The sequence below is a fragment of the Rhineura floridana genome, chromosome 9 (assembly GCF_030035675.1).
Source record: "Rhineura floridana isolate rRhiFlo1 chromosome 9, rRhiFlo1.hap2, whole genome shotgun sequence".
Classification (NCBI taxonomy): Eukaryota; Metazoa; Chordata; class Lepidosauria; order Squamata; family Rhineuridae; genus Rhineura; species Rhineura floridana.
In genome coordinates this window covers 127479939-127505513 of record NC_084488.1, presented here as the reverse complement: position 1 = coordinate 127505513, position 25575 = coordinate 127479939, and the positions used below count along the sequence as shown (strand labels likewise).

The 25575-nt window shown below is 50.7% G+C and overlaps 1 protein-coding gene across 1 annotated transcript; it reads left to right on the top strand.

Moving 5' to 3' along the window:
• The first annotated feature begins 9754 nt into the window (after positions 1-9754).
• LOC133363703 (interleukin-12 subunit beta-like) lies at positions 9755-21831 on the top strand. Its single transcript, XM_061582971.1, has 6 exons — positions 9755-9824; positions 10437-10691; positions 13663-13774; positions 14078-14271; positions 15044-15210; positions 21709-21831. The coding sequence occupies exons 1-6, from the start codon at positions 9755-9757 to the stop codon at positions 21829-21831; spliced, it is 921 nt and encodes a 306-aa protein (XP_061438955.1).
• The last annotated feature ends 3744 nt before the right edge of the window (positions 21832-25575 follow it).

Genomic DNA, 25575 nt, shown 5'->3' with positions numbered 1-25575 from the left:
AGTGATGACAACAGAAGATTTATGTAACTTTAAAGTTGACAATGTGGACATTGAACTTGTCAAGGATTATCAATACCTTGGCATAGTCATTAACCAAAATGGAGACAATAGTCAAGAAATCAGAAGAAGGCTAGGACTGAGGAGGGCAGCTATGAGAGAACTAGAGAAGGTCCTCAAATGCAAAGATTTATCACTGAACACTAAAGTCAGGATCATTCAGGACATGGTATTCCCAATCTCTATGTATGGATGTGAAAGTTGGACAGTGAAAAAAGAGCATAAGAGAAAAATCAACTCATTTGAAATGTGGTGCTGGAGAACAGCTTTGCACATACCGTGGACAGTGAAAAAGACAAATAATTGGGTGTTAGAACAAATTAAACCAGAACAGTCACTAAAAGCTAAAATGATGAAACTGAGGTTATCGTACTTTGGACACATAAGACAAGACATGATTCACTAGAAAAGACCATAATGCTGGGGAAAACAGAAGGTAGTAGAAAAAGAGGAAGGCCAAACAAACAATGGATTGATTCCATCAAGGAAGCCACAGACCTGAACTTACAAGATCTGAACAGGGTGGTTCATGACAGATGCTCTTGGAGGGCATTGATTCATAGGGTCGCCATAACTCATAATCGACTTGGAGACACATAACAACAACAACACAATATGTAACTCTGTTTGTTTGTTGGAATACACACACCCACACAGGATAAAATAAAACAAAATAAAAGTTTAGGCTTGTATAATGGGTGTGTGTGTCTTTGCATCTTTTATCATCACGGGGCTTTGGTGGAGGGTGTAACAAGGAGGGACCCAATTTTCCAGAAGCTGGTCCTATGTATGCAACTGCTTGGCTAGTGTCATGGTAAAGTTTACCCACTAGGTGGCACTTTGCATTTGTTGCATCTTATTTATTTATTTATTTATTTATTTATTTATTTATTTATTTAATTTCATTTATAAACCGCCCTTAGCCAATGGCTCCCTGGGCGGTGTACAACATACAATAATAACAATAATCAACAAAAATCGGAAGATATAAAATACAAAATACATAATAGCACTACCTAATATTAAGGTAATTAAAACATTAAAATACATACAAATGAATTAAAATGCCTGGGAGAATAGGAAGGTTTTGGCCTGGCGCCGAAAGGATAACAACGTAGGCGCCAGGCGTACCTCCTCGGGGAGACTATTCCACAATTCGGGGGCCACCACCGAAAAGGCCCTAGATCTTGTCATTACCCTCCGAGCTTCTTGATGAGTCGGTACTCAGAGGAGGGCCTTAGATGTCGAATGAAGTGCACGGGTAGGTTCATAGTGGGAGAGGCATTCCATCAGGTATTGTGGGCCCACACCGTGTAAGGCTTTATAGGTCAATACCAGCACCTTGAATCTGGCCCGGAAACAAATCAGCAACCAGTGCAAACGGGCCAGAACAGGTGTAATATGTGAGGACTGATTGGTCCTTGTCAACAGTCTGGCTGCTGCGTTTTGCACTAGCTGGAGTTTCCGAACCGTCTTCAAGGGCAGCCCCACGTAGAGTGCATTACAGTAATCCAGTCTAGAGGTCACTAGAGCGTGAACAACTGAGGCGAGGTCATCACCGCAGAGATAGGGGCGTAGTTGGGCTACCAATCGGAGATGGTAGAACGCATTCCGAGCCACCGAGGCTACCTGAGCCTCAAGTGACAAGGAAGGATCGAAAAGAACCCCCAAACTACGAACCTGTTTCTTCAGGAGGAGTGTAACCCCATCCAGAACAGGATGAACATCCTCCATCTGTGCGGAAAAGGCATTCACCAACAGCGTCTCAGTCTTGTCTGGATTGAGTCTCAGTTTATTAGCTCCCATCCAGTCCATTATCGCGGCCAGGCAACGGTTCAGCACATCAACAGCCTCACCTGAAGAAGATGAAAAGGAGTAATAGAGCTGCGTGTCATCAGCATACTGATGGCAACGCACTCCAAAACTCCGGATGACCGCACCCAGAGGCTTCATGTAGATGTTGAAAAGCATGGGGGACAGAACCGATCCCTGAGGGACTCCACAATGGAGAGTCCAGGGTATCGAGCAATGCTCCCCAAGCACTACCTTCTGGAGACGATCCGCCAAGTAGGAGCGGAGCCACTGCCAAGCAGTACCCCCGACTCCCAACTCCGCGAGTCTCTCCAGAAGGATACCATGGTCGATGGTATCAAAAGCCGCTGAGAGATCAAGGAGAATCAACAGAGTTACACTCCCCCTGTCCCTCTCCCGACAAAGGTCATCATACAGGGCGACCAAGGCTGTTTCTGTGCCAAAACCAGGCCTAAAACTGGATTGAAACGGATCTAGTTAATCGGTTTCATCCAAGAGCGCCTGGAGCTGGCTGGCAACCACCTGTTCCAAGACCTTGCCCAGAAATGGAACATTCGCTACCGGTCGATAGTTGTTCAAATTATCTGGGTCCAAGGACGACCTCTTCAAGAGAGGTCTCACTACAGCCTCCTTGAGACAGCGAGGGACAACTCCCTCTCTCAAGGAGGCATTGATCACTTCCTTGGCCCAGCCGGCAGTTCCAGCCCAGCTAGCTTTTACTAGCCAAGAGGGGCAAGGGTCCAGTACCGATGTGGTTGCACACACCAGTCCAAGCATCTTGTCAACTTCCTCAAGCTGCACCAACTGAAACTCATCCAATAATTGAGGACAAGACCGTGGTCTAGGTACCTCAAAGGATTCAACTGTCCTAACATTAGAGTCGAGATCCTTACGGATGCATACGATTTTATTTTGGAAGTGCCCCGCAAAGTCGTTGCAGCGGGCTTCAGATGACTCTGTGATATCCTGAGGGCCAGAGTGTAAAAGCCCTCATACTATCTTAAAAAGCTCCGCTGGGCGGCATAAAGATGATCTAATAGTGGCAGCAAAATAACACTTTTTTGCTGCCCTTACCGCTTCTACATACAACTTAGTGGAGGCACTTACCAAGGCATAATTGCATCTGTCAGGAGTTTGCCTCCATCTGCAGTCAAGCCTCCTCCTCTCTTGTTTCATCACTCTCAGCTCCGGGGTGTACCATGGAGCTGTATGAGCTCTACATCGAAGGGGGCGCGCAGGAGCGATTGTGTCAACAGCCCGGGTCATTTCCGTATTCCACAGTTCGACCAGGTCCTCGACAGGAGCACTAGTCTTATCAGCCGGAAAATCTCCCAGAGCCTTCTGAAAACCCAGAGGATCCATTAGTCTCCGGGAGCGGACCAACTTAATAGGTCCCCCACCTTTGCAGAGGGAAAGGGACGCCATAAGCCTAAATCTCAGCAGGCGGTGATCTGTCCATGACAATGGGGTAGATGAAAAACACCCCACCTGCAGATCACCATCTCCATGTCCAGTGGCAAAGATCAAATCAAGAGTATGTCCCGACACATGCGTTGGGCCAGTAGAAAATTGAGACAGCCCCATTGTTGTCATGGCGGCAATGAAGTCCTGAGCTGCCCCAGATAAGACAGCCTCGGCATGGATGTTGAAATCCCCCAGTACCAAAAGTCTAGGGGATCACAACAACAACTCCGAGACTATCTCAGTCAGCTCAGCTAGGGAAGCTGTTGGGCAGCAAGGTGGATGGTACACCAACAGAATTCCCAATCTGTCTCGCTGGCCCAACACAAGGTGGAGACACTCCAGGCCAGTCACCGCCTGGACAGGGTGCCTGGTGAGAAGAAAAGAGCTCTTATAGACCACGGCGACCCCCCCTCCCCGGCCCTCGGAACTACCACAATGCTGAACCATATACCCGGGTGGGCAGAGCTGGGAAAGAGCAACTCCTCCCTGCTCCCCCACCCAGGTCTCGGTTATGCATGCCAGGTCGGCGCCCTCATCCACAATTATATCATGGACTAAGGAGGTTTTATTACATACCGACCTGGCATTTAAAAGCAGCACTTGGAGATCCGAGAGCTGGCTGATAGGACAACCCGAAATCCTGTGGATATGAGGAGAACCGGAACAAGGCACAGACACGACTTGTCTGGGATGAGTTCCCCTTACCTGGCATGTTCTCCTCCTAACACCATACCTCCCATTACCCGTCACTACGTTAATCGGGGGCCCCGAAAGCCCCCCGCCACACATAAAATCCTCTCTCCCAGGCACATATTAAAAACACAAAAAATTCATACACACAAACACACTAACATACACACAACACAATCCTCACTCATACAACACTACAACATAAGACGACAATTAACACTTCCTCTTGTTCTGTTTAAGTGCTGTGGGGGGGGCTAGAGGGTGGGGGGTCACTTTAATTCAGCTATTGATTTAAATAAACAAATATAATTTTGCTTGTTGCACAGCAACAGAGCACCTTCTGGCTCGAGCTGTGTACACACCAGAGTGTTAATATGGAGATGGGTTGCACAGATCTGTTCCCCCCTCCCTGTCTGCTTTTGTGCATGCTTGGCATATATGAGCACTTTCAAGGGTCTCAGTGTTTCCCAGCCACACTAGTTGGTGGTGTTTGATGGGATGCATTCACACTGTGTCCCCTCCCCTCAGTTAGTACCTCCTCCCCTGCAAAGTTCCAGAAATCTGAGGTCACCAGAACATCAGAAGAGGACCAGACCAAAGGGGGCACATCATCCTGTCCTTGCAGTGGCCAACCAGATGTTCCACTCGTGGGAAGTCTGCAAGGTCTGTTGTGCACAGGGATTTGTTTGCCTGTGCATGTGGCCAGTTTTTTATCATTTTTTGAGGCTGAGGTTTTCTGATATACCAGACTTGCACACAACAGTGGGTTTTTAAAAAGTGTGTGCTACCACCAGCCCCACCACCAGCCCACTGAGGGACACCTCACTAAAGGAAGGAGGGGACATGCTGATAGATGGCATCCAGCAAAACGTCACCTCGCACGTAAAAGATAAAACCCTAAAACTCCCACCAACACAATGCGCTTCTGTATGTCCACAGTTCGTTAACGTGAAATTTTATGTTGGATTCTCCCCCCCCCCATATTTATCACATTATCCTGATTAAAGGGGGCGGAGGGAGGGTTGCCACTTGGATGCGGACACCCTCATGCGGTTGACACCAACAACATGTGTATGTGGGATGCATCAAGCCCAGATTAAGCTGCTGTGGTGCGTACACAGCTTTTCTCTCCAGGGAGGTGGCCTTCCTGCTCTCCCACACCCCATGAGGGCTCTGGCCTTTAAGAAAACCCCACCGAGGGCTAATGCAGTGGCAGAGAAGGACAAAGGGAGGCCCATAACAGCAAGGCAACTGGTCTGCACCTGTGACTCTGGAGAGCGGCTTGCCAGTCAGGGCAGGCAGCACTGCTGAGGGAGACAGGCCAGTGCTCTGTCCTGGGGACAAGGCCGTTTCCTAAAGGCCAGGCGGGTGGCAGCCTGAGGAAAGCTAGCTTGGTTGTGTGCATGGGGGAGGGTCTGGTCCCAAAGAAGGCAACTGGGGGTCCCTTCATGCTGGCCTGAAGAAAGCAAGGACTGGCTGCTGCCTGGTGGTGCCAGTGAGGATCAGAGGCAGAGGCTCTGAGGACCACGCCCTTGGTGTCTTTATATGTGGCAGTTCCTCAAGAGCTTTGGGAAACACAGCCAGGGTCGGAGGGTGGGCGTCTGTGGGAATCCGGTGCAGTCCCAGCTGAAAAGGGCAAAGCCAGAAAGAGGATTCCCCTCTGCACTAAGCTCTTTGTCACAGCTTCCCCTTCCGGCAGAAGGCAAACCCAAGAGCAAAAAAGACAGTGGGGATGAGTGGGCAGTGGGGGGCAGCCCCTTGGCTCACAGGGGCATCTCCAGGGAGGGAGGGAGGAGTGCAATGGGCCCTTGAGCAATGCTGGGGGGCACCAAGGTTCGTCCTGCTGAGGCTGCACCCAGTGGGGAGGGGAGGGCCTGGCCCTTGCCTGACTCCTATGCTGCAGACGGTCTTAACCAGGGACAGAATGCAAGATTCAGACCTGCCTGGCAGGACCCCTGCGTGGCCTCTGGCAGTGCAGGGCAAGAGGCCCCAGTGCGCCCCACCTCCTAATGGCTATTGAACATGCCAGGGATGTGGCATTGCGCTCTCTCTCTCTCTCTCTCTCCAGGCACAGATCCCAGTTCCTGCTCAAGGTCTGCCTGCCCCACCCCATTCGTAGGATGCTTGCTGCTCCGTTGGTGGGAGCTCACAGCTCCTGTTGCTGCCATTGTGCTTCTTGGTGATTAGTAGCACAGGTTCTGAGGGCTTCCCTGTGCACTCACTGCTGGGGCCTAATTCTCCCTCTCCCCCAGGCCATCTCTGCCTGCATCAGTTTCACCCAGCTGTGTCACATCAGGACAGTTGGGAGGCTGGGTCATAGTCTATAGCTAGCCAAGCGCCAGCAGGCTTGGTGATGGGAAGCCCACAAGGGTCCATGGCAGGTATCTTTCCACCCTTCTGCTTGGCCTCCTGCCACTCGTGGCGGCCTCTGCTCAGGCCACACACACTGTGCTTTAGAGCCCCCAGCCAGTTGAACTCTGTGTCAGGCATGGGGGGCAGCTGCCCCTCCCTCCTCACCTACAGTGAACACCTGAAGATGACTTTGTGGTCCTGCAGTAAAACATCCCCCTTTCCAGCTGCTTCCTCAGATTAAGGTGACTTTGAAATGCTCTTGCTGTGAGCACACTAGTTGCCTACAGCAAGCATTGCCATTGCCACACCTGGAGGGGGGGTTGATCTGCCAATCAGTTGCAAAATCTCTTTGAAGCTGATTTTTTTTTTAATTCACTTGCGTGGATCCCACCCAGTTTTGCAGTAAAAAGGGGTAGCATCATAATTTGCCCCCATTTTCAGAAGAGAGAAGTGGAGATGCACTGGAACGAGCAGAACAGGGAGTGTCTCTCTCCCCTTTGACTGTCATGGCTATACTGCATTGTGTAAACACAAAAAGCTGCAACAGCCATAACCGGGAGGGGAAAGGCGGGACCACACACATTCATGTGCTTGTTTCAAAGTCCTGGCAGTGCAGCCAGTGGGAAAAGCTCCTGTCCTGGCACTGCTGATCCTGCCAGGTGAATCAGGGTGGGGGGGCAGGGGGGGGCCTGGTCCTGAGTCTGGGCATTTTCCACCTCTGGTCCAGAGACTCCCTGTGTCTGTCTCCACTCTCCATCCTCCATCTGCCCCTTTGTTGGGGGAGAGTCTGACTTAGTTTTGCCCATTTTGCTATACGGATTCACCTGAATGTGCGCCTGTTCTGGGCAAAGACCTATTATCAGTATAGTGTCACATGAGCTCCCTCCCCTCTCCCCCATCTTGTAGCTGGTGGGGTTTGTCTTTGTTCATTCTTCTTCAGCTGTGGTGCCTTCATTCTGGGGCTGGGAGGGGGTCATTGGCCAGGTGGCTCTGAGCATCACATGACCTTTGGGCATCTACATCATAAGAACATAAGAACATAAGAACATAAGAAGAGCCTGCTGGATCAGGCCAGTGGCCCATCTAGTCCAGCATCCTGTCCTCACAGTGGCCAGCCAGGTGCCTGGAGGAAGCCCGCAAGCAGGACCCGAGTGCAAGGACACTCTCCCCTCCTGAGGCTTCCAGCAACTGGTTTTCAGAAGCATGCTGCCTCTGCCTAGGGTGGCACAGCACAGCCATCACGGCTAGTAGCCATTGATAGCCCTGTCCTCCATGAAAGTGCATGATTTCCCCCCAAGAATCCTGGGAACCCATCGCAGAGCTAAAAATTCCCAGCACAGTTAACAGACTACCATTCTCATGTACTCTGGGGGAAGTCATGTGCTTCAAGTGTATGGTGCGGTCCTCACAGATTGTGAAGGCAGCTGCAGCCAGTGACACAACAAGCCTGGCCTTTGACTCTGGTGGGGCTGAGGAAAATTATTCATTGTACTCCTCCATGAGACCCCAAGGGCCACCGCCTGCCTGACCCTGAAAACTTAGCACACGGACTGGAGCCTGCATGCGCCCCCACACAGGGTACAGACACATTCAGTCTTCTGTCCGTTCCAGTGCGTCTCTACCTCTCTCTTTTGACAACGGGGTACATGATGACGCTAGTCAAACCCCGCCCCTTTTTACTGGAAAACCTGGTGGGAGCAGCCTGGGGCTGTGAACACGCTCGTCGCAGAGCAAAGCGTTTCCATTGGCCACCCCTGGAGGAGGAACGGGTGGGAGGGGGGATCAGTTGCAAAGTATCTTTGAACGGAATTTTTTAAAATGCACTCAAGCTGATTCCATAAGGTTTTCCAGTAAAAAGGGGCAGGGTTGGACTAGCCTCCTGTGCCCCCGTTTTCAGGAGAGAGAGGTGGAGACGCGCTGGAACCGGCAGAAGAGGGAGTGCGTTTCTAAAATTCGGCTTCAAAGATATTTCGCAACGGATCGACAGATCAACCCTTTCCCCCTCCGGGTGTGGCCAATGGAAACGCTTTGCTCTGGTTCACAGCCACGTTATTCCTGCAAAGGCTCTTGTCCCAGCATCTTCCCTATATTTTAGGGAGGGAGTCGCCCTTTGCCCTCACCCACTCAGCACAGCAGGCACACCTGTACACACTCAGGTAAAGGCAGTGGAGGGCACTGCAATCGGCAGGGCAGCTACATTGAGAATCAGGGGTTGCTCTCGGTGCAGCGACAAATGTGACTCAATTCCTCAACAGCTTTGGGAAGTCCAGCTGGGCTCTGGGAAGGAAGTTTTGGTGACTCTGTGGCTGCCCCTCCCTGCGAGGGCCCGGGTGCGGTGGGGGACCTGCCATCCCTCCTCCTCCTCCGTTCTGTGGTCTCCGGGAGATTTCCTTTGCCCACCCACTTGCCCCCTCCCAGCAGGGAAGGGGTATATGACACTCCCCACCCTCCCCAGTCCTTACACACCCGCGTGCTCAGCCAGGCGAAAGGTACGGTGCGTTTCTATGCTGTGCTCTCTTTGGGAGGGGCGAGGAGCAGCCTTGGGTCTGGGTGGTGTTGGGAGGGGAAGAGCAGCCCGGCTTCCTCGGGAGGGGGCTTCGGGCGTGGAGAGTTGCCAGGCTCAGCGCTGCAGCCTTTGGACTTTGGGGGGTTACCCAGGGAATCGGCAGGACTCCCTCGGGAAAGATCCCCCTAGGAGAACATTCAGAAGGAAAGCCCTGAGAAGCGCTTCACAGATGGAGGGGAATTCACAGCCCGATTTCAAATCGTCCCTTTCGGTCTTATGTTCGTTTCACAACCAGCTTTGCAAGAGTTTAAAAAGGAAAGACAAAAAGTTGCCATGAGAGAAGAAAAGGCAGCTGTGGGGAGAGGCAACTCTTGGTCTGGGCTGCCCCAGGAAACGGGAAGAGCCTGGTGGCGGCATGTGAATCAGATCGGGGGACATCTGGGCAGCATCCTCTTCTCGCAGTGCTGCTGACCAGAGCATGTCTCCTCCCTTGCCGCGGAGGGGTGAGTGCGCGGAGCGTGGAGGGCAAGGCGCTCACCCTCGCCGGGCGGCGGCTTCCCCATGCCCTTAAGGGCGGCAGCAGAGTCCCATGAGGGGAAAAACCGTCCTACTGGGTGGCAGGGTCCAGCGGGAAGCGGAGACACTCCCGGCGACTGGCAGCGTGCGGTCCATGCTCAGAGGGCCTTGCGGGAGCTGCTCATGGTTTTGCGTCTCAGACACCCAAATGCCCTTGAGCTGAGCCCGTGCCTTCCTTCTCATGTTCAGCACCCACGCGGGCCTCCTTCCCAGGGTTGACGGCCAGAGAGCTGGGTTGTGCCCGTCTCCCTCGCCAAGAGCTGAGCCTGTCTTCCCCCTGCTGGGGCCCTTGTGAGGATGATCTTGGTGGTGGCTCTGCTGGGAGTGGCGGTCGCTGAGGACGTCTCCGGCGCTTTCCCCACCAGATGTAAGTGCTTGCAAGCCCATCCCAAAGGGCCAACCCCCTTCTTGCGTGGAGGAGGAAAGTGGGCGTAGAGTGGGGGGGTACACATGTTCTCCACCAAAGGGGTGTATGTCTCTGTGTGAGGACGTGTGCGAGTGCAGAGAGAGAGCAACTGTGGGGCAGGCAACTTAGGCCCAGACTGCTGTGCCGGAAAGCCTGGCTCCAGCCCCCCCATCCCAGGAATTTGGGGGCTGCATTTGATTGCTCAATGGGAGGACAAGCTGCTCTGCAGTGCCCTGGCTGGGGGGGGCACCATTAGTCAGTCCCCCAGCCTTGAGCTTTTTAAATTGTTTTACATTTTAAAATTGTGTTTTAAATTGTTTTTTAAATTGTTTTAAATTTGTATATTTGTTTTAATGTTTTTGGTTGCTGTAAACCACCTAGAGTGCTTCAGCTATGGGGCAATATATGAATACAATAAATACATAAATAAATCAAAACCAGCTTCCAGGGCTCGACCCCTGGCCATGTCTTCCCCTTCTCACAAATGGATGCCCCTGCCCCCCCTGCCCCCTTCTGCCATGATTCTCCCTCCAATTCCCCCTGTTCTCTCTCTCCCCCTCCCTCCCTCATCAGTGAAGGTTGGGAACGTCACTCACAGCGTGGACCTGAGCTGCGAGGCCCTGCCTGGGCAGAAGGTCCACTGGGAGGTGGAAGATGAGGCCCTGGTGGAAATGGAGCAGATGCCCCCCTGGGGCCACCGCCTCCGCATCCTGAATGTGGACCTCTCCTCTGCCAAAAACTACACCTGCTGGGGACCAGGAGGCGAGTTGCTCGACAGTGTCGTCCTGGCCGTTCAGGATCCAGAATCCCCCCTTTTCCATCGTGAAGGTGAGGAGACCATATAAGACCACAACAAGGGCCCTGCAGTGCTGGATCAGGCCAAAGGGACCCCACCCAGTCCAGCGTTCTGGTCTCCCAGTGGCCACCAGATGCCCCAGTGAGATGCCCACAAGCAGGACCTGAGCACAAGAGCTCTCCCCTCCTGTGCTTTCCAGCAACCAGTATTCAGAAGCACGCTGCCTCCAACAGGGGAGGCAGAGCACAGCCATCAGGGCTAGAAGCCACAGGTAGCCTTTCCCTAATTTGTCTAATCCTCTTTTAGAGCTGTTCGAGTTTGTGGCCATCAGTCTCTTTGTCTGTCCTGAATCTTCCAACATTCAGCTCATTGGATGCCCACAGGGTCTAGTGTTAAGAGGGGAAAAATTTTCTCTATCTGCTTTCTGCATGCCCTGCATTATTTTAGTCACTTCTGTCATGTCACTCGCCTTTCCTCTAAACTAAAAAGCCCAAATGCTGCAACCTTTCCTCATAGGGGAGTCACTCCATCCCCTTGATCAGTCTGGTTGCCACTATGTGTGTATTGGATCCTTGCCCTTCCTGGCTCATTAGAAGTACCAGAGGGGGACTGGTCGATTGGATCAGGGGAATAGTTAATGCCTCTTTACAACAAGGCAGAATTCCATCATGCTTAAAGGAGGCAGTTATAAGACCACTGCTGAAAAAGCCCTCCCTTGATCCCTCTTTATTGGGTAACTACCGGCCAGTCTCCAATATTCCATTTTTAAGCAAGATAATACAACGTGTGGTGGTCGCCCAACTCCAGAGATTCTTGGATGACACGGATTATCTGGATCCATTTCAATCTGGTTTCAGACCAGGCTATGGGACAGAGACGGCTTTGGTCACCTTGGTGGATGACCTATGCAGAGAACTGGACGGGGGGAGTGTGTCTCTGCTGGTTCTACTAGACCTTTCAGCAGCTTTCGATACCATCAATCATGGTATCCTTCTGGGCCGCCTTGCTGAGATGGGACTTGGGGGCACTGTTTTACAGTGGCTCCAATCCTTCCTGGAGGATCGAACCCAGAAGGTGGTACTGGGGGACTCCTGCTCAACCCCTTGGCCACTGACCTATGGGGTCCCTCAGGGTTCTGTTTTGTCCCCCATGTTATTTAACATCTACATGAAACCGCTGGGTGAGGTTGTCCGGGGTTTTGGTGTTCGGTGCCATCAGTATGCTGATGATACTCAACTCTATTTCTCTTTTCCACCTGAAGCCAAGGAAGCCGTACAGACCCTAAACCAGTGCCTGGCATCAGTGATGGACTGGATGAGGGTAAACAAGTTGAGATTAAATCCTGACAAAACAGAGGTACTCCTGGTCAGTCGGAGGGCAGATCAGGGAATAGGGGTTCAACCGATACTGGATGGGGTCGCACTCCCCCTGAAGTCTCAGGTTCGTGGTTTGGGTGTACTCCTGGACTCAGCTTTGAATTTGGAGGCCCAGATTGCTGCAGTATCCAGGAGCGCATTTGCCCAATTAAAACTGGTGCGCCAACTGCGCCCGTTCCTTGACCTGCCTGATCTGACCAGGGTGATGCATGCCTTGGTTACATCCCGTTTAGACTATTGTAACGCGCTCTATGTGGGGCTGCCTTTGAAGACTGTTTGGAAACTTAAACTGGTACAAAGAGCTGCAGCCAGAGTACTAACTGGAGCTGGTTACAGGGATCATACAACTCCCCTGTTACAACAGCTCCACTGGCTGCCAATTTGTTTCTGGTCACAATTCAAAGTGCTGGTTTTGACCTACAAAGCCCTATACGGCTCAGGTCCAGACTATTTGACAGATCATATCTCCCTACATGAACCTGCCCGGGACTTGAGATCTTTAGGTGAGGCCCTTCTTGTGCTCCCTACACCTTCGCAAGCATATTTGACACAGACACGAGATAGGGCCTTTTCAGTGGTCACCCCTAGGTTGTGGAACTCCCTCCTGAGTGAGGTACGATCAGCTCCCTCCTTGCCATCTTTTCGGCGACAAGTAAAGACTGTTTTATTTCAGCGAGCACTTGGGACAGAGAATGATCAGGATTAACGTCTTATCGGCTTGGTGATCATATTATATGGTTTTATTATTTTAAATTGTTCGCTGTTTTAACCTATATCTTGTAGTTTTTAATTTCCCTTATAGTTTAATTCTTTTTTAATAATATATTTGTATGTTTTTAATGATGTTGTTTTTAGTTGTAAGCCGCTCTGAGTCCTATTGGAGAAGGGCGGGGTAAAAATAAAGTTTTATTATTATTATTATTATTTTCTGAACTGTTTCCAGCTCTGCAATATCCTTTTGAGGTGAGGCAGCCAGAACTGTGCACAGTTCTGTACACACGGCACACACAGGAGGGGACTCTTCTTGGGCAAGTGCTGAACATGGTCCCTTTGAAGAAATGGCATCTGTTGAGTGTTAACAGGTTTTAGATCAGCAGCGGAGTGGATTGAGAATGTGTGACCTTACCTGTAAAACAGCAGACTTTTACTCAGCTACCATCACTGAGGCTAAAAGAACAAACGCTTACTTTATTGAAAGAAACACATAATAGATAGGAAACACTTCTGACTGACTACCTGTAGCCACATTGGAGGTGGAAGAACCTGGCATGGTCTTTGCCTTCATGCTACAGGTGAGAGAGACAAAGCAAGGATGTCTCCTCTCTCCAAGAGAAAGCAAGGAAGCAGGAAGGAGAGGTAGAAGGTCAGCATCCCCAAGAGGTATCAGTTTACAGGAAGGAAGATTAGCAGATGAGCAAAGGGCAGTTCCAACAGGGGTGAGGTGGGGACTGTGCAGATCTGACCCCAAGTGGCATCACCCTTAAACCTGACTCTCAGAGCACAATGAGTATGTCGGGGGCCATTTTGATTATCTGGCTCTGGCCTTAAAAGGCCGGAGTATCCCCTGCAGAGGGAGAGGAGGGGGGCAGCCAACAGCCCTGTTAATCCCCTGACCCACTCCCTGCAGCTGGCAAGGCAGAGGCCAAAGTGACCTGTGAGGCGCAGTCATACAATGGCCACTTCAGCTGCTCCTGGAAGACCTCACGTCCAGCTGCCGTCCGTGCCCATCTGCGCCGCAAGTGAGTATCTGGCGCCCCCCACCTGCCCACCCTCTTTCCCGTGGGGCTCAGTTTGGGACAGAGCTCAGCTGGACTCAGCTCCAGGACTTCTTGGAAGTGCCCAGAGCATGTGAAGCATCCCCAAGGAGGAGGAGAAGGAGAGTGTCTCTGGGCATGGACAGAGCAGATCTCCCTCACCATGGAGCCGCAGTGGTGGGCAGATCTTGCAGGCAGCTTAACCCCCCCAGGAGCTCTCCCTTTAGAAACTCCCCACTCCCACTGGAGCATCACCTCTTCCTCTTGTTCCATCTCTTCACACCACAGAGGACTTGACTCTGCCATATGCCCCTCCAAAGAAGTGGCTGCGCCCCCTGGCAAGGGGCACATCCTGCTGGAGGACTGCTCCTTCTGCCCTTTTGCGGAACAGCAGGAGACGGCGCTGGAGGTGGAGCTGGAAGGTCTGGGGGAGGACGGCAGCTACGAGAACCTGAGGAGAGAGCTCTTCCTGTGGGACATTGGTATGGATGCCAGGCAGCCCCAGACCCTGCTGCTCCCCCACCCCACCCATGGCTGCTCCCAGCAGAGTCCACATTGCAAACCTACCCTGTCCATATCAATGAGCCCAGCACCTGATCTTTGAAGGCCCCAATCCTCTGGACGCTGAGCAGAGCAGGAAATCACATCTGGAGGCATGGGGCAGGCACAGGAACATCTGCATTAAATCCATAGAATGTCCATAACTGAATCTCTAAGTAAGAGCCTCTCTGAGGCATCACAAGGTCTTCCTGTTCAGCACCCTTCCCCAGCCTGATGCCCTCCAGATGTTTTGGACCACAACTCCCATCAGCCCCAGCCAGTGTGGGTATACCAGCTGGTGCTCAGGGGAGTTTGAGTCCAAAGCGTCTAGAGGGTGCCAGGCTGCTTCTGAGGATGACAAGCAGATGTACATCTCTCTCTCTTCTGTATGGAATTTCTCTCCTCAACTTGCTGCTGGCCTTCTGCAGATCATATCTCGCTTATCACTTGCAGAGCAGCTGAGGCCTTGCCGAGAGCTCTGCTTTCTTTAATCTATCAGATTCTGCTTTGGTAGAAATATTTTATGTTACAACCAAGAGATAAATGTTTTGTGATGGTTTAGATAATCTGGGCACCTCAGCAGTGGGAGACTGGCCAGGGTGCCCCTCCTCAGGATTTTTATATTGTGGCCTCCCCAGAGAAGGCAGGCCAGGGAGGGAGAGAGGGTTTTCTTGAGCAAGTCTGATGGTTCTTGTATCATCCCTCCCCTTGTAGTGAAGCCAGACTTCCCCAGAAACCTGACAGTCCACAGGGAGCTGGATAAGAAGCTGGAACTGAGCTGGGCTCCCCCAGAGTCCTGGCACCCATCCTCTACCTATTTTCCCTTGCACTACCACCTGAAGCTGGAATATTATGACGGTGACCAAAAGGAAGCCAACAGCGTAAGTCAGGGGCTTATCTTCTGTTTATTTCTGTATAACATCCCTAGGGCACTTCCCCACATGCACAAACTGGCTTAGAACGGATGAGATCTCACTAGCAGCAACGAAATGCCGGCCCCTTCCATCATTCAGCATAAGACTGGTCTTGCCAGACCAGGCCATTCCAAGGGCTCCTCTAGACCAATATTCTGATCCCAACAACTTCTCACCAGATGCCTTTTGAGAAGCTCACAAGTTGGGAATGACAGTTAAAGCTGGCTTCCCTTCCCCTTTCTCCAAAATCTGAACTTCAAAGGTATAGTGCCTTTGTATAGGGAGGATCTAAGGCAGGAGTAGCCAATGTGGTGCCTCTCAGATGCCCGACAGCCCAGGCATGATGATGGGAGCTGTAGTCCAGCAATATCTGGAAGGCATCAGATTCTTCACCCCATTGTATGTCATGAATGTTATCATGGCTAACATCCAGCAGGCTCTTCTTATGTTCTTATCACAACAGTCTCTTACAAATGGCCCCCATTGCAAGGTCTCAGAGAGACAGTAGTTCATAGCAGTCATCCCTGTGAGCACCTTTGCTGTGTGTCCCCCCCCCCGCACCATCAATCCTTCCCTGCAGGGGTGGTGGACAGATTAAGATGGTCCACCCCCAGAGACTGATGAAATCCACTGGATTCCAGAATGCCATGGGGGAGTTCCCAGTAGATAGAGCAGATGACCCTGTTGAAGCCCTTGTCACACTGTGGAACAGCAAGGCGCATTAGGTTCGTGACGGGGTTGCCCTCAAGCATCCTCTCCAGCATTGTGGAGCCCGCTTTGCATCTTGGTACACAGTGAACTGGGGCAATGAAACAGACTGAATGATGGCTAGAGTGCAAGTGGAGAAAGAAGAGCTATGAGGCTGATTGGGCACAAGTAAAACATCATAATTGTGCCAATTGTATGGTAGTGAGAATGGCGAAGGCAGCCCACTTTTCTGCCACCATCACATAGTGGCCATCCAGTGGAGCTTTTCCATATTGTCAGGGGTCTCTTGACATCAACTCCAGGAAATGGAGTTTTAGACCCTTCGGAGGCCCACTATGAATTGTTTGCAAGGCACTTTGAGGGTAAAGTTGCTCACCTCCATAGCAGTCTTGATGCCCCAACCACACCTACTGTGGTCCTCAATGAGGTGCCCAGTGCAACATCTGCTGCAGCTTCTTGGGATTGGTTTCAGTTGATGCAGCCTGATGACGTGGACAAGGTGCTTGTGATGATGTGGCCAGCAATGTGTCCTCTCGACTTGCCCTTCTTGGCTTATTGCAGAGGGGATACGATTGAGTGGACCCAGGATGTCGTCAACACATCTTTGCAGGAGGGAGAGGGCCCAGCCACCCTGGAAAGGGTGGTGATCCGACCACTCCTGAAAAAGCCCACCCTGGACCCATTGGTTTGTGACAACTACCAATCGGTTACAAATACTCCCTTTTTAGGGAAGGTGATTGAGAGGGTTGTGGCGCAGCAATTACAAGTATTCTGGGATGAAGCAGATTATCTTGACCCATTCCAGTGTGGGTTCAGGCCTGGTTATGGTACTGAATCAGCCTTGTTCACCCTGATGGATGACCTTTATTGGGAGAAGAACAGGGGGAGTGCGACCCTGTTACTCTTACTTGATCTCTCAGCAGCTTTTGATACCATTGACCATGGTATCCTTCCGGGCTGACTTGGTGAGATGGGTATTGGAGGCACTGTTTTACAGAAGTTCCTATCCTATCTCCAAGGTCATTTTCACAGAATAGCATTGGGTGATTGTATTTCAGCCCCCTGGCAGTTGTGCTGTGGGGAGCCGCAGGGTACCATCTTGTCCCCCATGCTGTTTAACATCTATATGAAGTCCTTGGGAGCAGTCATCAGGAGATTTGGGGTGAGGTGTCAGCAGTACACTGACGATACCCAGCTCTATTTCTCTGTAACCTCTGAACCAGGAGAGGCCGTGCAAGCCCTGGACCAGTGCCTGGACTTGGTGGTGGGCTGGATGAGGGCCAATAAACTGAGTCTGAATCCTAGCAAGATGGAGGCGCTGTGGGTTGGTGGTTCCCAAGATCAGATAACTGGTCAGTTGCCTGCTTTGGATGGGGTTGTACTCCCTCTGAAAGAGCAGGTCTGTAGCCTGGGGGTGCTCCTGGATCCATCTTTGTCACTAGAGGTCCAGGTGACCTCATTGGCTAGGAGTGCCTTTTACCAGCTTCGGCTGGTAAGACAGCTGTGGCCTTTTCTGGACGGGATAGCCTGACCACTAAGAACATAAGAACATAAGAAGAGCCTGCTGGATCAGGCCAGTGGCCCATCTAGTCCAGCATCCTGTTCTCACAGTGGCCAACCAGGTGCCTGGGGGAAGCCTGCAAGCAGGACCCGAGTGCAAGAACACTCTCCCCTCCTGAGGCTTCCGGCAACTGGTTTTCAGAAACATGCTGCCTCTGACTAGGGTGGCACAGCACAGCCATCGGCTAGTAGCCATTGATAGCCCTGTCCTCCATGAATTTGTCTAATCTTCTTTTAAAGCCGTCCAAGCTGGTGGCCATTACTGCATCTTGTGGGAGCAAATTCCATAGTTTAACTATGCGCTGAGTAAAGAAGTACTTCCTTTTGTCTGTCCTGAATCTTCCAACATTCAGCTTCTTCGAATGTCCATGAGTTCTAGTATTATGAGAGAGGGAGAAGAACTTTTCTCTATCCACTTTCTCAATGCCATGCATAATTTTATACACTTCTATCATGTCTCCTCTGACCCGCCTTTTCTCTAAACTAAAAAGCCCCCAATGCTGCAACCTTTCCTCGTAAGGGAGTCGCTCCATCCCCTTGATCATTCTGGTTGCCCTCTTCTGAACCTTTTCCAACTCTATAATATCCTTTTTGAGATGAGGCGACCAGAACTGTACACAGTATTCCAAATGCGGCCGCACCATAGATTTATACAATGGCATTATGATATCGGCTGTTTTATTTTCAATACCTTTCCTAATTATCCCTAGCATGGAATTTGCCTTTTTTACAGCTGCCGCACACTGGGTCGACATTTTCATCGTGCTGTCCACTACAACCCCGAGGTCTCTCTCCTGGTCGGTCACTGCCAGTTCAGACCCCATGAGCGTATATGTGAAATTCAGATTTTTTGCTCCAATATGCATAATTTTACACTTGTTTATATTGAATTGCATTTGCCATTTTTCCGCCCATTCACTCAGTTTGGAGAAGTCTTTTTGGAGCTCTTCACAATCCCTTTTTGTTTTAACAACCCTGAACAATTTAGTGTCGTCAGCAAACTTGGCCACTTCACTGCTCACTCCTAATTCTAGGTCATTAATGAACAAGTTGAAAAGTACAGGTCCCAATACCGATCCTTGAGGGACTCCACTTTCTACAGCCCTCCATTGGGAGAACTGTCCGTTTATTCCTACTCTCTGCTTTCTGCTTCTTAACCAATTCCTTATCCACAAGAGGACCTCTCCTCTTATTCCATGACTGCTAAGCTTCCTCAGAAGTCTTTGGTGAGGTACCTTGTCAAACGCTTTTTGAAAGTCTAAGTACACTATGTCCACTGGATCACCTCTATCTATATGCTTGTTGACACTCTCAAAGAATTCTAATAGGTTACTGAGACAGGACTTTCCCTTGTAGAAGCCATGCTGGCTCTGCTTCAGCAAGGCCTGTTCTTCTATGTGCTTAGTTAATCTAGCTTTAATAATACTTTCTACCAGTTTTCCAGGGACAGAAGTTAAGCTAACTGGCCTGTAATTTCCGGGATCCCCTCTGGATCCCTTTTTGAAGATTGGTGTTACATTTGCCACTTTCCAGTCCTCAGGCACGGAGGAGGACCCGAGGGACAAGTTACATATTTTAGTTAGCAGATCAGCAATTTCACATTTGAGTTCTTTGAGAACTCTCGGGTGGATGCCATCCGGGCCCGGTGATTTGTCAGTTTTTATATTGTCCATTAAGCCTAGAACTTCCTCTCTCGTTACCACTATTTGTCTCAGTTCCTCACAATCCCTTCCTGCAAATGTTAGTTCAGGTTCAGGGATCTGCCCTATATCTTCCACTGTGAAGACAGATGCAAAGAATTCATTTAGCTTCTCTGCAATCTCCTTATCGTTCTTTAGTACACCTTTGACTCCCTTATCATCCAAGGCTCCAATCGCCTCCCTAGATGGTCTCCTGCTTTGAATGTATTTATAGAATTTTTTGTTGTTGGTTTTTATGTTCTTAGCAATGTGCTCCTCAAATTCTTTTTTAGCATCCCTTATTGTCTTCTTGCATTTCTTTTGCCAGAGTTTGTGTTCTTTTTTATTTTCTTCATTCGGACAAGACTTCCATTTTCTGAAGGAAGACTTTTTGCCTCTAAGAGCTTCCTTGACTTTGCTTGTTAACCATGCTAGCATCTTCTTGGCCCTGGCGGTACCTTTTCTGATCTGCGGTATGCACTCCAGTTGAGCTTCTAATATAGTGTTTTTAAACAACTTCCAAGCATTTTCGAGTGATGTGACCCTCTGGACTTTGTTTTTCAGCTTTCTTTTTACCAATCCCCTCATTTTTGTGAAGTTTCCTCTTTTGAAGTCAAATGTGACTGTGTTGGATTTTCTTGGCAATTGGCCATTGACATGTATGTTTAATTTAATAGCACTGTGGTCACTGCTCCCAATCGGTTCAACAACACTTACATCTCGCACCAGGTCCCGGTCCCCACTGAGGATTAAGTCCAGGGTTGCCGTCCCTCTGGTCGGTTCCATGACCAACTGGTCTAGGGAATAGTCATTTAGAATATCTAGAAACTTTGCTTCTTTGTCATGAGTGGAACACATATGTGGCCAGTCTATGTCCGGGTAGTTGAAGTCACCCATTACTACCACATTTCCTAGTTTGGATGCTTCCTCAATTTCATATCTCATCTCAAGGTCTCCCTGAGCATTTTGATCAGGAGGACGATAGATCGTTCCCAGTATTAAGTCCCTCCTGGGGCATGGTATCACCACCCACAACGATTCTGTGGAGGAGTCTGCCTCTTTTGGGGTTTCGAGCTTGCTGGATTCAATGCCTTCTTTCACGTATAGAGCGACTCCGCCACCAATACGTCCTTCCCTGTCCTTCCGATATAGTTTATATCCAGGGATAACCGTATCCCACTGGTTTTCTCCATTCCACCAGGTCTCCGTTATGCTCACTATATCAATGCTCTCCTCTAAGACCAAGCACTCCAGTTCTCCCATCTTGGTTCGGAGGCTCCTAGCATTAGCGTACAGGCACTTGTAAGCAGTGTCTCTCTTCAAGTGTCTTTGGCACTTGTGGTTTGGCCTGTGGTAATTTTGCTCTTCTGAATTTATATCCTGTGCCCCTGCTCTCACAATGCCTACTTCTAGGCCTACCCCTTTTAAAATTTCATCATTTCTTTGGTTTTTATCCCAGGGGGGAGGTTTATTCCGAACCGGACCTTTCTCAGTTCCTGTCGGGTTTCCCCCCTCAGTCAGTTTAAAAGCTGCTCTGCTACCTTTTTAATTTTAAGTGCCAGCAGTCTGGTTCCATTCTGGTTCAAGTGTAGCCCGTCCCTTTTGTACAGGCCCGGCTTGTCCCAAAATGTTCCCCAGTGCCTAACAAATCTAAACCCTTCCACCCAACACCATAGTCTCATCCACACATTGAGACTGCAAAGCTGGGCCTGTTGTCCATGCACTGGTAACCTCCAGGCTGGATTACCGTAATGCCCTCTGTATGGGGCTGCCCTTGAGGTTGGTCTGGAAGCTGCAGCTGGTGCAAAATGCAGCAGCAAGACTGCTCACTGGGGCAGGGTATCGCCAACATGTCACCCCAGTGCTGAATAAATTGCACTGGCTGCCCATTAGCTACCAGGCTAAGTTCAAGGTTCTGGTTTTGGTGTATAAAGCCCTATACAGTTTGGGACCAGGATACCTGCAAGACTGTCTTACTCCTTATATACCCAGCTGATCACTGCACTCTGCAGGTGAGGGCCTCCTGCAGATTCCATCTTATCAGGAGGTCCGTTCTGCACAACAGAGGAAACAGACCTTTAGTGTGGTGGCACCTACCTTGTGGAATTCCCTCCCCTTAAACAGTAGACAGGCACCATCTCTATTACCTTTTCGGTGCCTACTGAAGACCTTCCTCTTGCAACAAGTAGAGTCCTTATCCCAGTCTGTCAGAATTGCTTTTAAAGATGTTTTTAAAGATTTTTTAAAGATGTTCTTAAGATGTTTTATTTTTGGTGTTTTGTCCCATGTTTGCAACCCTGGGCTCCTTCTGGGTGAAAGCGTGGGCTAGAAATATTATTTTTATTTATTTTTTATTATTATTATTGTTTTTTAAAAACCTATAGCCATGATCAAGGGAGAAGCTGGGACAACCTGCCTCTGCCCTGTGGGGACATGGAGACATCTCCCTCTCTGGAGACAGCCTCTTCTCTCTCTCCCTCCTGCCCGCCCTCTGACATGTGGTTGGTCCATCTTGCAGGACCAGCTGGAGGAAACCATAGAGGATGGCATCGAGGGGATGCATTGCGTGCAGATCCGCTGTCAGGATCCTTTCTCCAACCTGGCATGGAGCCCCTGGTCTCCCTGGGCCAGAGTAGGATGACACCTGCCGAGACGCAGCCTCTCTTGCTTGACCCAGCAGGAACCTTCCCCACATCTGCTGCCTTGAAAGCTGCCTCTGCTTCATCCTGCCCCATCTGGGAGCCTCTTCTGTCTGATGCTGGTGTTGCCCCATCTCCCTTGGCCAGACTTCTAGAGCCTGCAAAGGGAGAGGCGCAAGCACACAGACCCTTCCCGCCTCCCCTGCCGCACATGAAATGCTGTTTCAGTCTTGTGTCCCCAACTGCAGAGTGCTGGGAACTGCAAGTGGGCTCTGGTGGAGAATCTGCTGCATAGAATCATAGAATAGTAGGGCTGGAAGGGGCCTACAAGGCCATCGAGACCAACCCCCTGCTCGATGCAGGAATCCAAATCAAAGCATTCCCAACAGGTGGCCTTCCAGCTGCCTCTCGAGCAACACTTGGACCAAACAACCACGTTGTTGGAGAATGTGGACAGAGACCAAGAGGGAGGGTGAAGCCAGCCAGGTGCAGCCTCGATTCAGGGCTGCACCTCTAACTGCACAATCCCCAGGCAACTGCAGTGAAGTAGCTCTGCTTTCAGAGCCACCCAGCAAAGCCACCTGTGTCCCCAGATGTTCCCTTGCAGAGTTGCAGAGGGTGCTAAGGACCCACTGCTCAGGATGCAGGCACAGCAGCCACCAGGGTGGGGATAGAAGAAGGTCTTGGAACAGCCCCATATAGTGAAGTCCCTGCCAGCCTGCAGGCAGTCCCCCCCCTGTTTGTTTCCAGAGAGCTTTCTTCTCCACTGTTTCAGTGCATCCCCTCTCAGTCAGTGTGGCAACTTGAGGTGCGGAAGGTGCCCAACCCCCGTGCTTGGTTCCAGCCCCAACAATTCTTCTAAAGAGCACCCAGCCCCACATTCTGAGGGTACATGGGGAGGGAGGCATGAATAATAGCCCACCATCGCTATTCTTAATTTGTCATTGTTTGTGATAATTTATTTGCTGCTGCAGCACTTAGTATGCAAAATGCTGCACATATTGGAAACGTCCATGTAATTTGCTTTTCATTTCCCTAATTGTGCATGTTTAAATAAAGCACCTCCACCTGGGCTAATCTTCACAATAGCTATTTCTTCTCTTTTGTGCCTGTCTGCACATGGAGGAACAGACAAAAGGGCTGCAGTGCACATTGCACATGACCTGTAGCTCAACTCCCATGGCTGTTCCCTGGAATTGCTCATAGCAGCCACTCCACAAGGCAATTTGGGGGAAATGGGGAGCTGTTCAAACTCTGGGGCCTCACAGCGGTCCACTGGGCTGGCCGCAGACATCTGCCTGCTTAAAATAGGGGTAGAGCAGGAGCCGAGAAGAGAACAAGCAGGAAGCTGGGCCCAGCTCTGACATCTCACATGCCTGTGAGCAGGCTGAGTTGCACAAACGCCCCCAGCAGCCTCCACTGGTGAAAACTCCACAGGATTCTGGAAGGGGGGGTGGAAATGCTGGACTGTGCAGCACTGGTGACTAAACAGGTGGCTCCACAAGAGACTACCGGGGTTGTGTCTGCAGCCAGGCTACCCCCAATATGTCTGGATGCACACCATACATCTAAAGCACATTTCCTGCCTGCCCACCCCAAATCCTGGGAACTATGCTTTGTTAAGGGGGCTGGGAACTGTAACTCTGTGAGGGATAAACTACCATTCCCAGGATTCTTTGGGGGAGGAAATATGCTTTCAATATGTGGCGTGTGTACACTACAGCCTATGTCTCCCAGAAAGGGTCATTTTGAGTGGTGGCGGGTGCCCACTGCAGCAGGGAGGTGGGTAGGTGGAGCCAGAGCTGATGACAGCAGAGTAGCCACCCCACCCCACCCTTTTGCATGTCAGAAGGCAGGTAGGTGGAGGCTGGCTGGGGGAAGAGGGAGGCTGGTGGGGCAGAGCCCCATTGGCCCTCGTGGACTTGCCTCCATTTCCCTGTGAGTAGAACAAAAAAACTGTGATAGACCCACATCTTCTGATGGATCTCAAACAGCAGGCAATTTTCCACATGGAAAACTCAGAGCCAACAGGCTAGGGCCAGGGCAGGTGTGTGGAGGGCAGGGAAGAGAGAAACATAAACTCAGCTCCATGAGAACTGCAGTCACAGCCTCAGCAGAGAAGCAGTGAGGCTGCTGGAGCCAGCCAAATTCTACTGAGGCAGAGGCAACATGCGTTACTTCCCTCCGTTCATAACATTGGATGCATCCAGCAGAGAGCAGCCTCTGACGTGACCATCACCATCTGGGATCATTGGGAGCACTCTGGAGGCCTCTCCAAGAATCATGTTGTAGGAATTAGGATTGAGACCTTGGCACAATTTTCCACAGACAACTAGTACCTCTCCTGCTGTATTCAGCTTCTGAGACAAACACACACACACACACACACAGAGAGAGGGGGGGGGAGGGAGGGAGAGGGGGGGAGGGAGGGAGGGAGAGGGGGGGAGGGAGAGGGGGGGAGGGAGGGAGGGGGAGAGAGGGAGAGAGAGAGGGGGGGGAGGGAGGGAGGGAGGGAGAGAGGGAGAGAGAGAGAGGGAGGGAGGGAGGGAGGGAGAGACTTTCCCCAGCTTTCTCTGAGACGATCTTTGTTGGAATTGTGGGAATGCAACCCGAACTGGGTGGGTTTCACGTCTGAAGGGAGACAGTGATGAGACCTCCAGGTTGCGAGATTGTACGTGTCCTTTGCTCATCTGCTAATCTTCCTTCCTCTAAACAGATACCTCTTAGGGATGCTGACCACACCTCCAACTCCTCCTTCCTGTTCTTCTCTATCCTCTCCAGGAGAGGAGGCATCTTTGCTTTGTCTCTCTCACCTGTAGCAGGAGGTCAACTATGATTGGTCTCTGCACCTCCAGCATAGCTAGTTAGACAGAACTTGAATCCATTTCCTATCTATTATGTATTTCTTTTAATAACGTAAGCTTTTCTTGTGTTACCAAGTCTGAAGCCTTGCCTTCCTTTCTCCCGCTTTCTCCCGCTTCCCCCCAATACATTTCTTCCCCCGCTCCTTTAAACAAAATCACATTTCCCGCCCCTTCATTTTCTGTCTTCTGCAGTGACACCAACAACTCCCCAAGGGTAGCAGGGAAGAGCTGGAGCTGGGAAAATTCCTTCCTGACTGCCAGAGAGAGTCCCCTTCAGCCTTGGCCGGCTCTCTCGCTTGAGCTGCGGGGGGGGGGGTATCCAAAAACTGCTACGTGCCGCTTGCTGGAGCGACACCCAGGCTTGGAGCGTGCGCAGCCACAGCGAGAGGAGGCTGGTGAAGGCGCTGCTGGGGTAATTTATAAGTGCCCAAAAGTGCAGGGGAAAGGGGATTTGCCTTGGCGTCTCATCTGCTCCACTCATCCCACTCACAGAAAGCGATAATATTAAACGGTCAATGCTTCCTTTAGTAGCTGCTATTAATGTCTCCCTAAAGATAATTGTTTGGGTTTTTTTTATGTTTCCCAGAATGCATGCTGAGGCTTGTCCGGAGGTGCCAAAGGCACACCAATCTTGCACAGGTACAGCCTAACAGCCATGGGTGGGAGCAATTCCCTTTCTTTCAAGCGCCTATTCCTTCGTTTAGGGAAACACCGCCCCTTCCCTGCCTCCGCAATTAACATGCTCATGTGTGGGCACAGCAACAAGGAAACGCTGATAGTAATAAATGCACACGTGTGTGAATGCTAAAAAGAAAAACAGCCAATTTATTCGTAGTGAGGGCAGAAGTACGTGAACTATCAAAATCAATCGCAATGGGAAAA

Bases quoted from the DNA above. Each gene is read 5' to 3' on its own strand.
- LOC133363703 (XM_061582971.1), top strand. From the start codon at position 9,755: ATGATCTTGGTGGTGGCTCTGCTGGGAGTGGCGGTCGCTGAGGACGTC. The intron at 13,775-14,077 runs GTGAGTATCTGG...TTCACACCACAG, and splicing joins CGTGCCCATCTGCGCCGCAA to AGGACTTGACTCTGCCATAT. The intron at 15,211-21,708 runs GTAAGTCAGGGG...TCCATCTTGCAG, and splicing joins ACCAAAAGGAAGCCAACAGC to GACCAGCTGGAGGAAACCAT.